General features: G+C 42.6%; 2 protein-coding genes across 2 annotated transcripts in view; both read left to right on the top strand.

Annotated features, from left to right (window-relative positions):
* The window catches only part of LOC136858861 (calphotin), a 115532-nt gene extending 115428 nt beyond the window's left edge, over window positions 1–104 (top strand). The window contains exon 4 of the mRNA XM_068225755.1: window positions 1–104. This exon is cut by the window's left edge and continues 1114 nt beyond it. Coding sequence (XP_068081856.1) covers window positions 1–104 — 104 coding nt within the window.
* A 2426-nt stretch (window positions 105–2530) lies between these two features.
* The window catches only part of LOC136858871 (uncharacterized), a 58033-nt gene continuing 43316 nt past the window's right edge, over window positions 2531–17247 (top strand). The window contains exons 1-2 of the mRNA XM_068225756.1: window positions 2531–2571; window positions 2775–2925. Of these exons, the coding sequence (XP_068081857.1) occupies window positions 2531–2571; window positions 2775–2925 (192 nt within the window). The remainder of the gene's footprint in view (window positions 2572–2774; window positions 2926–17247) is intronic.

The following is a 17247-nucleotide window of genomic DNA, read 5'->3' on the forward strand; positions in this document are numbered from 1 at the left end:
TCGAGAAGCCAGTACCGTACCCCGTTAAGGTTCCGGTAGCAGTTCCCGTGAAAGAGCACCATGACTTCAGCGGCGTCGATTTCTCCGGAGGCTATCATCACTGACATACCTACCTCACCGTCGTTTCATTAGTTAGTTATCCTTGTAGTGCAATACTATGTTTTGTTTCTATATTTATGGCGAATAAATATAATATTTTATATTTTTAATTTCTCCTCTCTTTTAATTTATTTGCTGAACTAGTTACACCTGCCTGCTGTTTATATTTCTTGACGGATGCATATATCTGCATCTGTGTTTTGGTAAAGGACAGAATGAAATGTGGCTTTTACCGAAGTTTCATTTATCACGGTGACACTATGGAATCTGCGGAGGTATGGATGATGTTGAGTAATTTCATTCAGTGTACGAATTGTGCACCTAGATTTTATGAAAGATACTGCTCATATGACCAGTTGGGATGCAATATCACTTTCTGGTTCAGGGAGGAAAGCAATGGCGAACTACCTCACTCCCCACCATGCCTTGATTGTCTCATTGTAGGGTCGCCATCAGTTTTTGCGGTTTCCATGTAATTGCATAATCTTTGGTGGTGCTACTTGAGGATCAAATCAACATTCAGGCTGAAAAGTTAGTGGACAGTTGCACACTGATTGTTTATTCTATAATACTAAAAGAATTTAGGGAGGAAATAATTAATCCTTAAATGCACAGTATTGCATACGTACACAGAGGAGCTTACTTGCTTCCTATACTTTCTTTCAAACCGTTGAGTATTATTATTTCTGCTTTAGAAGACCGCAAAAGACTGTAATTACTACTACGTGCCGCTAGTGGAACAATACATTTATTTTTCATTCATCTCCGTACGGTTTTTATCTTCGTTGTCAAGAAGTTACAGTAATAGAGCTGAATAAAGTCGATTCTGAAATGTTATTAACTAAAATGTGTCCATTTTTATAGTTGTAACCGTTCTTGTCGTTATTTTCCTCCTCCATGGCGTGCTTGCGTGCTGACCTTTGGTCACAGGGGTCCCGGGTTCGATTCCCGGCAGGGTTGGGAATTTTATCCATAATTGAATTCCGCTGGCACGGGGACTGGGTGTATGTGTCGTATTCATCATCATTTCATCCTTATCACGACGCTCAAGTTGCCTACGGGAGTCAAAACAAAAGACCTGCACCTGGCGAGCCGAAATTGTTCTCGGATACTCCCAGCACTGAAAGCTATACGCCATTTCATTTTCAATAATTAAACATTCTGTGTTGACGTAACCATATAACAGAGAAGGTGAAATCTCAGACAATTCATGAGCACGGGCACTCCCTAAGACTGAAGTGTGGCAGTGGCCTCTGTTCCACGAAAACTATCAAAATGTAGATAGTAGCGCGTAAAACCAAGAACATTATTATAGTAGCCTCTGTAGAAAATTGCACCGCTTTTCATATAGCCAAAACCTGTGGAAACTTGTCGTATTTTGACTCTGAATTGACAAATGTTTTTAAAAATGACCCTGCTCCCTCCCCTTCATCACAACCATCTGTCCTAACTACTAGAATATTAGATAATAAACTCAAGGCTTTTCGACGTGCGTTACGTTGTGCGTACATGGATAGCCAGCCTGTTGTCGCTCACCTAGAAGAACAGAAAAGTATTTCTGAGGGGAGGAAAATACATTATTTCGCTGTAAGCGGAAGTTGAGTCCTAAAATCCATCTCTTCTAGCATGGTAGCACTAGAGGGGTACTGTATTCATCGCAACGACTGGAATCATCAATGGGGCGGAGTGGGGGGGGGGGGCTTTGTTTCGTAGGACATATTAAAGAGCAAGATAATACACACGTCTGCTTCAACTAGAAACCACGATCCTGAATTTATGCTCGTAGATATCGTTATTAACACCGTCGAAGTTCTCATTGCAGGCCACCTGAGGCAGGAGCAGGAAGCATTGGAGACCTAGAAGACAACCTAATGAGATTTACACCACTTTACGAATACGCACTTGTTTTTGGTGACTTTAACATTAACCTACTAACACATACCACTGACAAAGCAAAATTAATAAACACTTTCAAGTTTTGTGATATGACTCTATTGCCTCTTGAGCCAACTAATCATGTACGAACCTCAACTATAACCTTAGACACTTTGATTGACCTCATGATAATTAATAATTAAAAAAATCCTCAAACATGGCCAAATACCAGTCCCTGACATTTCTACGCATGACCTTATTTACTTAGCTTATTCACTGCGTGTTCCTAAATTCCGACAGAAATACATGACCTACAGAGATTTAAAAAAACGTTGACTGGCAGCAACTGAAACACGATGCACTTGGCAGTGAATGGGATAATGTAATTCTGACAGATAATATAGACGAGAAAACAGAACTGTTTAATTATATTATCAATCGACTTTATGATATGCACCTAAGAGAAGAATGAAGGTCTTACGGCCACTCTGCCCGTGGTTGACAATTGAAATAAAATCTAAGAAGGCGTATCGTGACGCTCTGTATCGACGTCAATATGGACAATACCGAACTCTTAGAAACAGAATCAAACACCAGGTCAGTAACTATTTCTCACATTTAGGCAATGTCATAAACGGTGGAATCACTGGGAAGCAACACTGACCATTAGGTACTGAAAACCCCCATGAGCGTCACGATGGAGATGAAATCTCACTCGATGAGCTAAACAATGACTTTGCTAGGGAAGTCCTAAAAACAGAACAACAATCTGTGCAAAATAGCATCAATTGTTCACTAAGGCAGCAGCCACTGGATCGCTCAGCATTCAAATTCCGAACAGTTACAAAGCACGAATTAAGGAAGGAGGTACTCTCAATTAAGTCTCCAGCTGTAGTAGCAGATGACATTCCTATCTCCTATGTCACCAATATCATTGAGATAATTTTTCCAGTAATAACAAATCTATTCAACGCCTGTCTCTGCACTGGCTACTTTCCAGCTAAATGGAGAGATACCCTGATCATTCCCATTCCAAAGAATTCTCCTGCAAAAGCCGTATCCGATTTTTGCCCTGTATCCATACTTTCAGCTCTATCTTTAAAGTCCTAGAAAACTAATACATAGATAACCGGTACAATATTTGGAAAAGTATTCACTGTTTGATCACTAACAAAAGGATTCGTATCTAAGAAGTGAAGCTCCCACGGTGTGTGGAGTTATTTCGACCTTCTTCCGAGTTGAACTCGGACCGAGCAGAGGTATTTCCGTCCCCTTGACAAATGATACGTCAGCAAACTGTATGGAATGTACAGGAAACAAAAACCGGTTAAACCCAGAAGAAGACCTAAATAACCCATCAATCACGTTTTAGGAAAGGACACAGCACTGCAACAGCCGTAGTTAGAATTACGGATGACATCAAAAAAACCATGAACGACAGGAAATGACCACTTGTAGGTCTCCGAGACTTCAGCAGTGCATTCGACACTGTTAATATCGACATCTTATTAGCTAAGTTGCAAGGACTTCATCTCAGTTCCAGTGCAGTACGACTGTTCTACTCATACCTCACAAACAGACGTCAAGGCCATAAAACATCAGAGTGGAAGAGAAAAATTACGGACGTCCAGCAGGATTCTGTACTTGGACCTCTGCTATTTACTTATTGGTATCGCTAACCATTTATATAATTTTACCCACTACCTCTATGCGGACGATCTACAGATGTTTAGCCACTTAAAAGTACAAGGTATTGGTACCGCAATACAGCAGATGAATACCAAAATAAACCTTATCAACTACTTTGCCAATGAAAATTTTCTCTTAATTAATCTAGTTAAGACACAGGCTATAATTATACAACAGGAATGAACTATAGATTAAAATAAAGACCTCCGCGCCCACTCATGATCAACGACGTGGTAATATCATTGCAAAAGTCTGTGAAAAGCCTTGGTAACATTAAAAATGAAACCTTAGACTGAAATGAATAAATAACGGATACTTGCAGGAAAGTACACGCTTCGCTTCACCCACTCAAAATTCACCAGGCGCTTCTTCCACACGCTTTGAAAATAAGATTAATTCAGATATTCGAGTTACCCATACTCAACTATTGTGTTGTATTAGTTGATGCTACCGAGGAATAAACAAAGAAATTGCAGAAAGCAATGAACTCTTGCATCCACTTTATTTTTTCATTAAAGTATACCACACGTCACCCTCCCCCCGCCCCTATTACGGGACACTCGGCTGGTTAATGATTAAGTAAATGAGATATTTACATATTGCTACACTCATTTTCTAAGTTTTCAATGAAGCAACACCGCAACACCTTACCTCAGATCTTAACTACCACTCCTCCACGCATCTGCATTACACTCAATCTAACTCCTCTCTTACTATACTCATAAATCGTAGTTCAGTGTATAACCGTTCATTCCAAGTGTGTGGTGCCAGGTCATGGAGTTAGGAACTGCACGACATTAGCCTATTTTAGATCTAGTCACGTTGTATGAACGCAAGGGCGAATGTGTGAAGTGGTACTTAAGTACGTATTTAGGTATACATAAATTCAAAACTTACTTCCTTAAGATGCACCAGCCCGCCTGGTGACCATGATCGTTAAGGCGTTGAAGTCTGAACGGTCTGACACCGTGATTTGCCAGTTTGAGTCCCGTTGGCCGAAAAAGAAATATTCGCTATCAGAATGTTGGCCGGCAGGGAAGGAGAGGTGGTGGTATAACATTTCTACTCACTAGAGTGAGTGCCAAAAGCCTGGATTAAATTCCAAACCTCCCGGCATATGACGGTGTTGATGGCGATTCGTCCGTCGGATGAGGACGTTACGCCTTGAGGAGATCCCTTGGTGCTATTCGGCAGGAGTAGGCTATGTGCCGGCACCAGGTTTCACCCCCACCTTCCCACTACCATATATCACGTCATTAATTGCATCTCAATAACTCCTCTGATGAGGTATACGTCAGGAAGGGGATCCGGTCATAAACACCCGCTACGACACATTCATTCATCTTACCTCAAACTGACCCCGTAGAGAAACGGAACATGGGTTCGATAAACGGAAATAAACTTGTATTAAGATGCGCTATAGCACGCATATTATTAGGTTCCTTCCTAAGTACAGAACCAATAGTATATGATAACTTACTTGTTTGTTTTAAAGTATTGTCAGAATCACCATTATTATCCACTGTTATCTAGTTACAAAATGTTGTCAATATGTTATCATACCCCCCCCCATTTTTTTCACAGTAGATTGTTGTTAATAGCTGCTCTTCCCCATCATCACCATGATCATCATAATCACCATAGTTGCCACAATCGTCAAACTTTCCAAGAAATCCTTGGACGAGAACCAAACGGGGTCTTAATTTCGCTGTCGCTCCCTCTAAAGTTCCCACTGAGGAGTTAATTACTTCTGTTGGAGGCAACCACCTGCGGATGAGGCTGAGGAGTTAAGACAGAAATGTGTGACACTCATAAGGTCCGCTGTTGCACCCGCACCCAACTGAACAAGAGGCGAGAGGAGAGCTCTGAAGGAACCGTTTAAAAATGCTATTCATTCGGGGTATCGATTCTTGTGGATCTCTTGCCCCTACTGGCACCATATTGTATGAACCTGCGTGTTATTGAAATGGCGGAAATGTGGAGTGTTGTCTGTGAGGAAAGGAATATCAAGGACGACGGACGACACAAACACCCAGTCCCCAAGCCAGGGATATTAATTATTACAATTAAAAAACCCTGACCCGGCCGTGAATCGAACCCGGGGCCGCCAGGTGACAGACGGACGCGTTGCCTCCTACACCGCGGGGCCGGACCTGAAGGAACTTAGAGATGATTCTGAACTGACCATTCACTCAGCTGATAAGGGTAATGCGACAGTGGTTATGGACACTGACGAGTATAAGAATAAGATCTCGGCTATATTGCCAGAGCCTGTTTACAGACTAAGCTCACGTGACCCTACCACTAGTGTGTCCAATGCCACCGTGAAGCTCTTAAGGCAATCTTCAGTTCCAAAAGAGGAGGCTGAACATCTGTCCCCGGGTGACGCATTGACACCTAGATTATATGGACTTCCTAAAATCCATAAAAAAGATGTACCCATCAGACCTATTGTTAGTGCGATAGGTTCTCCTACGTATGCTCTGGCTAAATACCTAAGCAAATTGCTTCAGGCACAAATAGGATGTACTGAATCTACGTCAGGGACTCTCAATATTTCGTCAACAAGCTGTCAACCATAACCCTTCAACCAAATGCACTTTTGGTGAGTATCGATGTGGAGTCCTTGTTCACTAAATTGCCGACTGTCTCGGCCATGTCTCTCATTGAACACCTGTTCCCTGAGGACATTACTAAGCTATTTTACCACTACATGACTTCCAGCTATTTCTTGTGGGGTGGGAATTTTTATGAAAAGATGGACGGAGTGGCTATGGGAAGTCCACCTTCGCCCGTAGTGGCTAATTTCTTTATGGAGCATTTTGAGGAGGAGGCTATTGCTTTGGCGCCCGTCAAACCTATGATATGGTGGAGGTATGTTGATGATACATTTGTGGTCTGGACAGAAGGTCCTCAGAAACTTCATCTATTTCTAAACCACCTAAATCGGCAATATCCATCAATAAAACTCACTATGGAGATGTAGTCGGACGGATGCCTTTCTTTCTTGGATGTTCCAGTAAGAAAGAAACCGGACGGCTCCTTAGAACATACCGTCTATCGTAAGCCTACCCACACAAATCGCTATCTTCATGCAGATTCTCACCACCGTCCAGCACAAAAGCAAGGCATTCTCACAACACTCACAAAGAGGGCGAGACGAATTTGTGAGCCATCAAACATCCAGGTGGAGATGGACACACTCAAAGTCACGTTCAAGGGTAATGGTTACAGTGATCTGCAGATTCATAGAGCCCTTCATCCTAGAGAAGCGACCAAGCAAAGCTCACAGAAGGAAGAAGTGAAGGGAACTGCCTACCTGCCTTACATTCATAACACCACAGATCGAACTGCCAAGGTCCTCCGCAAACACAATATAAAAACAGTGTTTGGCACCGTCACTAAAATTGCTCACAGTTTGGGTAAAACCAAGGACACATTGTCCCCACTTTTACATCCTAGAGTGTACGAAATTCCCTGTACTTGCGGTAAGGTACACATTGGCCAAACATGCCGCTCCATTAGTACTCGTATCAAGGAACATGAATATAATATTCGTCTGAACCAACCAGACAAATCAGCAATAGCTGAGCACGCTCTATCGTCAGGTTATGATATCATGTTCCAAGATGCTCGAGCTCTTACTCTCACTAGACACTACAGGTAGAGGATTATACGAGAAGCTGTGGAAATGCGTAGAAATCCTAACAATTTCCATCAATTAAGTAATATCTGGTTGCCAGCCATTAAGGATTCACGTAGGTATTTCCCTTCCCTGTCCCTTCACTGTTGTTATTTCGTTTCGGTGTTTTCCAAAGTCGTACGTTCCTAACCGCCAGATGTTTCATCCAGGCTCGTGTCAATGTAATACCTTCATATGTGCGAACGCCTGTTAAGTTATGTGACCCTCTCAGACTAATTCTGCTGGTTCCGTCAGCTTTCGCTTCGAACGCTAGCGCTGTACCGCGTCCGGGGAGCCATCTGGTGATGAATGAACGTACCATTTCCACTTCTATTGGGTAGCGTCTAAATTCAAACCTCATTGTTTTAGAAGTCTTTCTCGTGGACAGTCGAGATTTTCTTCTCGTGACGCAGAGCATGGTTCTCTGCGAAACGTAAAGAATTTCACCTTATTATCTTGACACGGCACAAGCCAAAAGATAATATCATGTTTAACATCTTATTAATTTGTAAGAAAGGACAATTATTTAACCTCTAGCATAGAATGCGGTTAAGTGTAAGAGAGGGCCGAGAGCCTTAACTTCGTAATTTATAAAAGCATAAGTGATGATGATGATGATGATGATGATAATAATAATAATAATGTAATTTTTTCTGAATGAAAACCGAGTGTGTGATTAGCTTAGTAGCTTAGTTGCTGGCTTCCCATTCGGAAGAGTGAGGTTCGAATCCTGGTCGATTTGGGGTTGAGATTTTCATCTCAAAAATCGCAGGGCGCAATGAAGGCTATCCGGCCAAGAAGAGGCTGGATGGCTCCATTGACTCCATAATAACTGGGATAAACTGAAAAAGTTCGGAATTAAAAAACGTTATTAGTGGAGTATTGATATTTCTGCTTTGCAAGTTGGCAAAAATGTGGTGATAAAATACAATCATTGCATACCCTGTGTGATATGTACAGTCCTGTAGCCCAGTGGCATTCTATGGCTGAGTGCTACACACACACACACACACACACACGCATACACACACTTGATCTGGTAACCCAAAAGGTTTTTACTGCTGTGAAAAACGTAGTAATTTGAAGAAATGATAAATTGTGCATTTAAGGGTTTAAATGTCACTCTTCTCTTTCAGTGGCGATTATTTCTTTGATGATAAAGCTTTAATATTAGTGGAAAGAGGTAGCAGGGACCAATGAACTCGATGATTGTGCTCTTAAGACAACAGTCATCATCAGTATGATCATCAAAAAGAGAAAGGAATCTGAATATTTCAACTACGAAAATATCGGCAAACGAAGGTTGAGGACCACTAAAAGGCTCCCTACACTTCACAAACGTAATACAAGAGTCTTTTAAGAGAGGTCAGATACGAAAGACAAAAGATGAAAGTGGATGAGTGGAACACAAGGAAGTGAAACAGTACCCTAATGAGATAGGGGCCCTGTGTCGCCTCAAAATTGAGAGTTTCTGAGTCACCTTTACCGACGGTGTCCCTCTGTTGATAGGGGTGGTGGGAAGCAACCACTGTCTGTCGTAAGAGGCGCTTAAAGGGGATTCCCCTTGGCTCTAATATTTGAAGCGCGGGGTGGTGATGACGAGGCCTCTAGCTGAGTCTCACGTTGCTTCCACTTACTTGTTCCAGATTCCTCACTTTTATCTTTCCTATATGACGTCCTTCATTCAACTCTTGTTTTCTTCCGACCTCTGTTCTGTCGAGTGCTCGGACACTTTCATGACAGCATCAACAGCTTCTGAAATGCAGTTGCTGACATAATCAGTCGTTATGGTGTGACGCAGTGCTAATGCGCGTCGTAAGAGGGGATTAAATATGGCTCCAAGAGTTCTTAACTTGGCGACCATAGGGCCCTGCCATTGCTTTCACTTACTTGTGTCAGGCTACTCAATTTCATCCTTACTATCCGACCTCCCTTGGTGAAATCTTGTTCTCTTCCGACACCGACGGTATTAGCTTTGTGAAGCCTAGGGAGTCTTTCACTTTCACGCCCTTCGGGGACGTTGACCTTCTTTCGCTGATATCTTTATTCCTCGAAGTGTCAGACTTCTTTCATTTTTCTACTACCTTAAAGTCAGCGTAAATGATCAACTGCAAGACCAAAACGACAACTGCAGGATGCCATAAACGCCGACATAATCATTATTATCTGCTCTATCGAAAAGAGTAAAATGGCTCTTTACTTCTTCTGGCTAACCGACCTACACAGACACCAAGTGTTCCATGGGACTTAGAATATAAAACTAATTTTTCGTAAGAATCTCCGTTTTTATCCGTCTTGCGATAAATGTGTATACGGCATAAACTAACAGAAATAACATATTTTTAAGCATTTCTTGTATACAATCTTTCGATAGACCTTATTTAACGAAGTTATTAGGGAATAATCTTCCTATAAACCCTAACTCCAAGCGATCACATTAAATACATGTTCACAGTGATTCGTAGACTCGACTCTTACCATTTTCAATCCAAGCCTCGTAGTTGTTCATAATGCGCATTAGTAAACTTAATAACTATCTTTAAGGTTCACATTAAGGACGTCGTGCGTGTTGCGTTATTACAAGCGGATAAATGCATTTGAAGACATGTAAGTGCCCGCCTGCAGTCTGCGCGAATTAATTGCTATACTTCTACCTTTTAAAAGCATCAGTAGTATTCTGTATCTGCCCAGTGGCCACATCACACCGAACATGTGGCCATCTAAATCGTCAGCCTTAAATTCCCTAGATACCCAGCTTTTGCAGTACGGGAGTGAAAGATGTGTAGACGCAGTATTTATTATTTATTATTCGTAAGATGGAAGACATGGAAGTAGCGGCAACGATTCTTGCCACGAACCTGCCAAGTACCTAGAAGATCAGCGAGTTGCCTACGTAGCTGTGAGCTTGCATTCGGGTGACCCCACTGTCAGCAACTCTGTAAGCTGTTTTCCCTGGTTTCTCCATTTTCACACTAGGCGTACCTCAAAGAAGATCACAATCGCTTCCTACTCATTCCTAGCACTGTGGGAGATTGTTGACCCGGAGTCCAATCAAAATTCCCACAATACAGTTGACTCCACAAAAGCCGCCATTACCGCAGTAATTAAAAAGTGAATAGAGGGCATATGACTCTCTTGATGGTCATTCGTCTGTCAGAGGGGACCTAAGTCCTAACCAGATCCCTTGATGTTACTCGACAGAAGTACGCTATGTTCTGACGCTGGGTTCCACCTTCTTCCTATGACATGACATAATAATCATCATCATGTCCGGCTTCATGGTTAAATGGTTATCGTGCAGGCGCTTGGTCACAGGGATCCCAGGTTCAATTCCCGGCAGAGTCGGGAATTTTAACCACAATTGTTTAATTTCCCTGGCACTGGGACTGGGTGTATGTGCCGTCTTCATCATCATAATATCATCCTCATCACGACGCGCAGATCGCCTACGGGTGTCAAATCAAAAGACCTGCACCATGCCTCTCCGGAGGCCGCACGCCATTTATTTTATCATCATCATCATCATCATCATCATCATCATCATCATCATCATCACACCCATCGCGCGGGTCGCGTATGGTTATGAACTAGAAATACCTGTACCAGGCCTCTCCGGAAACCACAAGATATCATATTACCCTAGTAATGACCGACAGGAAGAAGGACAATGTGATTCGTGCATGCTAACGCTTCCGGTTCCACAGTGCGGTCGTAATTTAGGCAAACATCGAATAAAACTGTGTTCCAATCACTAACGCATCTACAGTATGTACAAATGTTTGTATCAATAAATTTTGGTACTCGTCACACATAGTTGTTTATCGTACTAAGATGTGTCAATCAATCAATCAATCAATCAATCAATCAATCAATCAATCAATCAATCAATCAATCAATCAATCAATCAATCAATCAATCAATCAATCAATCAATCAATCAATCAATCAATCAATCAATCAATCACTATTGATCAGCATGTGGGGCAGTCGACCAGGTAACAGATTCCCTATCAGTTGTTTACCCAGTCTTTTGAATTTGGAAATTTTCGAACATCTCCCTTGGTAAATTATTCCAATTCCTGACTCCTCTTCCTACAAACAAATATGCTGCCCCAATTCGTCCTCTTGAATTCCGACTTCATATCCATATTGTGATATTTCCTTTTAAAAAGACCTCTCAAACAAATTCGTCTACTAATGCTATTCCACGCCACGACAGCCGACAGCTGGGAACATACCATTTAGTCCAGCAGCTCATCTCCTTTCTCCCAAGTCTTCCCCGCTAAAACTTTGCAACATTTTCATTACACTACTCTTTTGTGGGAAGTCACCCAGAAAAAAATGAACTGCTTTCTTTGGATTTTTCAAGTTTTCGAATCAAGTAATCCTGGTGAGGGTCGCATACACTGAAACTGTACTCTAGAGACATGCCCTCTTGTTTACATCCTTACTTCAACACCTAAACACCCTCATAACCATGTGCAGAGATATGTAACATTTATAACCCCTTTATGTGATTGTCCCAACGAACATCTTTCCTTTTATTAACACCTAAACCGGGCGAGTTGGCCGTGCGCGTAGAGGCGCGCGGCTGTAGGTTCGAATCCCACTATCGGCAGCCCTGAATATGGTTTTCCGTGGTTTCCCATTTTCACACTAGGCAAATGCTGGGGCTGTACCTTAATTAAGGCCACGGCCGCTTCCTTCCAACCCCTAGGCCTTTCCTATCCCATCGTCGCCATAAGACCTATCTGTGTCGGTGCGACGTAAAGCCCCTAGCAAAAAAAAAAATTACACCTAAGTACTTACGGTGACCCCCATGACGGAATTTCACCCCATCAACGCAGTAATTCAAACTGAGCGGACTCTTCCTATTTGTGAAAAACACAACCTGACTTCTAACCCCGTTTGTCATCATACCTGTACAACTCTCAACATTATCAAGGTCTTTTTGCAGTTGCTCACAATCTTGTAACTCATTTGTTACTATATACAGTGAGACATCATCCGAGAATCTGTGATTCCGGTTCTCTACTCATTCATATGATTTACATATACATCGGAGAACATAAGGGTCCAAAAATACTGACTTGCGGAACCTCCCTGTTAATCATTACAGTATTCCTGAGCCTTTGGGGAATCTTCTACCTGGCACACTAGCAAAGTCAACAGTAACTTAGAAGACAAAATACTGTGTAGTCGACATACTTTGTCCTTGTGGCAGCCTCCGCATGGAGGAAGTTGTAATAATAATAAAAAAATAATAATAATAAGATAATACTCTTCCTGGTCTTCTTCTATTCCAGTTTTCTAGAAATTTAGCCACCTATTTAATCACCATTTTATCGAGTCCATTTTTGTGAGTGGTCTCACACGATCTTACCCTATCAAACGCCATCAAACGTCTTCAATGTCTTCAAATACCTAACGCTCTTCTTTTTTTGGAAAAGTTTAGAATAATAGATTTGTTGTAAAGTTTCATGATTTTCGTTAAGAGCAATTGATTGATGCTGACGCGTTCAAAGCAAAAGCAAAAAGCACACTTAAAGCACTCTTCCTGTCCTTAGCATGATTTACCAGATATCATTTCTTGCGTAGAGGCGCGCGGCTGTGAGCTTGCATCCGGGAGATAGTAGGTTCGAATCCCACTATCGGCAGCCCTGAAAATGGTTTTCCGTGGTTTCCCATTTTCACACCAGGCAAATGCTGGGGCTGTACCTTAATTAAGGCCACGGCCGCTTCCTTCCAATTCCTAGGCCTTTCCTATCCCATCGTCGCCGTAAGACCTATCTGTGTCGGCGCGACGTAAAGCCCGTGACTATTATATATTATTACAGATATCATTTCATACTTCCGAGTTACCTTGACTAGGGACACTTCATCTACTCCCTGGAACTAAAAGTTAATCTTGATTTCTATCGATTCACTTTTCTGTATTACCGATCCTTTGTAAGATATTTCCGTGGGTATCGCTAGAATAAAAACACCGGAAGTCCAAATAACGGCGTCTGCCGGAAACTGACACATGCTGGTTGAAGCTTTTAAGGAAATAATGTATTAAAAATGTTTGCTTTGAAGTTACAAATATACCGGGCAGGACACTTCCGTGTCAGTGTGAAACACAATACAACTGCGAGGACACCACGGACAACCCTTCTCAGTCCATTTGTAGACTATCAAAATGAAACTGTTGGAATCGTTGCCAATCCTCTTCATCGTATTAGAAGAATGTTACGCTGCGTACAAATTGGCGGTAAGAAAGTATTCATAGCACTCTCAATAATATTCTCATCGCTTAGAAGGTTTCATTCTTGCAGTCCACCCTAAATATAAATAATGGGTGGAATATGACATGTTTGATGTCTCAGTACAAAGAGATATTGTGATCTTCGGGCCTCAAAAGGCCCATAATGTCTGTACCTGCATACCAAGTGGTTGCGTCCAACTTTGTTACTAGCTGTATATAAGGAAGTTGGCAATTCGGAGACAAGTAATAATAATAATAATAATAATAATAATAATAATAATAATAATAATAATAACTTTACAATGATGGGCTTTATGTCACACTGACACAGATAGGTGTTATGGCAACGATGGGATAGGAAAAGCCTAGGAGTGGGAAGGAAGTGGCCGTGGCCTTAATTAAGTTACAGCCCCAGCATTTGCTTGGTGTGAAAATGGGAAACCACGGAAAACCATCTTCAGGGCTGCCGACAGTGAGGTTCGAACCCACTGTCTCCCGGATGCAAGCTTACAGCTGCGAGCCTCTAACGACACTGCCAACTCGCCCGGTAATAATAATAATAATAATAATAATAATAATAATAATAATAATAATATTAATAATATGAGGGCGTGCTGTGCCAGTGATCTAGAATATCAACACTCGGCGAGACGCGGTGACTTAAACAATTTTTATGAGATCCTCCGTATGGCGTCAAAACTGCTCTGTGGCGTTATGTCAGGGTGTCAGTAATCCTTTTTATTTTAGGGATTCACCCCAAGATCTGCGTGCAGATCACTATATAATGTGTAATAAGGTTTCAAAGACAAATTATGTTAGGGTTTCCGCGACAGATCACACTGTGACTTGTTAAGGTTTCAGGGAGAGATCTCTCTGAGACGTTGCATTAAGATTTCTGTGTCAGCAAAGACTGTGACGATCTGTTAGGGGTTTAAACGACAGATAATCAGTTCGTCATATGAAGGAGAAAGAAGGCCTCTGCATGATATTTTGTGATTAGATCAGTGTGCGGAGAACGAAGAACTTCTGCTAGCACTTAGGAAGACTTTGGTTAATTTTTAATATTATCCACCCCTTTTATATCAATCAGTTGATACTCTGCAACTTAATTTCACATTCGTCAGTGTACCTCTTCCCATGACATTAATTGTTTGCGAATTCCACAGAAAGATTTCCCTTTGCGTTAAGAAGGCTCTCTGTCTCTCTTTCTCTCTCTCTCTATCTCCTATCCATCTACCCCTCATGGTAATCCATGGTAACCTCTATCTCTTTGGCGCTCGATACTATCATGAGGGTATCGTTTGCATACCTCAAGTTGCTGATCGTCTTTCCTCCTACTCGAATGTCTTCTTCCCAGTCTTCCAGCACCTTTTTCATAATGTGCTCTGAGCAGATGTTATAGAGTGTGGTGGCATGTCACGTGCGGTTGCACATTTTTTTGCCATGCTCTTCTGTCCTGCGCTAGATGCGTCGTTTGATGTAGAGACCTTCCAATCCACCTTGCTGGAGCTCTTCCTCGAGTCATTTCCCCTTGCATTTTGCGCTCCACGGTCAGCTTTTCCATATCTCCAGTTCTCCTTGATATGTGGCCAAAGTATCGCATATAGGCCTGTCGTGAGCCTGTCCTTGATCATCGGCACTTCTAGGGCAGAAGCGTTCGTCCGGTGCCTGATCCAGGATACTCTTACAACTCTGCTGTACACCAACATTTCAAGCGCTTCAGTCTTCTTCCTGTCAGGTTTCAGCTGCTTATGTGGCGATGGGGAAAAACAGAATATTTACCAGCCTGAGACTGGTGTTGTTAATGATGGCTCTGTCTTCCAGATGTTCGTCATCTTCGCCGTCGCATTACGTGCCACTGCAAGGCGTCCCGTGATGTCATCTGAGGAGACCCCATTGTTCGTTATTAGAGAACTGAGATAAACAAATCTGCTCACCACCTCAAAGCCTCCTACTTGTCTCAGGTGTAGCAATTTGTTGTTCGCCCGGTCCACAATCATGACCTTGTCTTGCCAACGTTGATCCCCATTCCACACTCCCCGCTGGCTCTTGTGAGCTGGTCCATGGTAATCTCTATCTCTTTGGCGCTCGATACTATCATGAGGGTATCGTTTGCATACCACAAGTTGCTGATCGTCTTTCCTCCTACTCGAATGCCTTCTTCACAGTCTTCCAGCACCTTTCTCATAATGTGCTCTGAGCAGATGTTATAGAGCAGAGGCGATAGAATACACCCTTGTCTGGCGCCAGCCTTGGATTTAAATGTTCCTGAGAGAGCATAATTGACAAGAGTGACCTGTTTTTACCGTTAAGTGCCTTGGCTACACTGATGAGATGTTCTGGAGTACCCATATCCCGTAGTATATCCCAGAGTGCATTGAACCTCACTTTGTCGAAGGATTTCTTGAAGTCGACGAAGCACAGAAACATCACAATGTTGAATGCCTTGGCTTTTTCGATAATCTGACGTATATTCAAGATCTGTTCCCTTGTGCCCTTTTCTGGGACGAAGCATCGCTGCTCCTCTGCGACCTGTGGTAGAAAGAATTTCTTGAGCCGCTCATTGAAGGTATGGAGGAGGACCTTGCAGGCATGCGGTATCGAGGCTACAGTGCGCTAGTTGCTGCAATCGATGGGTGCTCCCTTCTTGTAGATGGGGATGAAGTTGGACTGGCACCATTCGTGTGGCCACCTTCTCGTCTCCCAGGCCTGCCTGCACAGGTCTAACGGCACGTCTACTCCAGCTTCTCCCATTGCTTTGAGGGTTTCTGCAGTGATGCCGTCCACTCCAAGTGACTTGTTCCACTGGAGATGTCTTATTTCTTTTTTCACCTCTGATCATCGATTGCTGGCCCTCCCTCTCTCTTCTGCTGGGGTATTTTGGTTTCTAGTGGTTTGTGCTGTATCATCCTGATGAAGCTTTTCGCAGTAGCACATCCATACTTCGACTATGCTTTCGGAATCAGTTTTCTTCTCCCCATTTATATCAAAGATGACTTGGGTTGACGTTTTGAACTCCCTGGACAAGTACTTCGCTTTTCTGTAGAGCTCCCTGGATTCATGCTGGTCTGCATGGTGTTCCATTTCCTGAGAGATGTTTCTGAACTAAGGTTAGGTTGAGGTAGGTATTCTTGTGTTTCTCTGACCCTGCCTTACTACTTCTGTTCAGCTCCCTTAGCCAAGCTTCGTTGTCTTCATGAGCTTCCCATCCACACCTGAGCATTCTTCTTTCTTCAGCCAGTGTCAGTGTATCATTCGTCATCCAGTGCTTACTGTTTGTGACTGGAATTTTGGCTGTCTCTTCGATCCAGCTTTCGGCTGCTTCTAGGTCTCGTTGGTGTCTTCAGTCGCGTGAGCTATTGCCACGTTTTGGAGATGTAGTTGAAGTTCTGCTGGGTTCGAGACACAGTCCTTGCTGCCCGCTTCGTCCTTCTAGTGGTGTGGAATTAGAGAGCGCAGGTAGCAAAGAGAAGTTTGTGATCTGAGCCACAGTATCCGTATCAAAATATTCCTTTCATCAGTTCAGCGTTTTCCTGAATTTTACTATGATCTCACCTGATGAAAAACACTTCTCATTTCCTTTTTCCATCCCTTTCTAAGATTCTTCATTACTGTCCAGAAGGATTTCTCCGCCGCTTAACCAAGCCTTTCCAGGT

This window comes from Anabrus simplex, chromosome 1 (assembly GCF_040414725.1).
Source record: "Anabrus simplex isolate iqAnaSimp1 chromosome 1, ASM4041472v1, whole genome shotgun sequence".
Classification (NCBI taxonomy): Eukaryota; Metazoa; Arthropoda; class Insecta; order Orthoptera; family Tettigoniidae; genus Anabrus; species Anabrus simplex.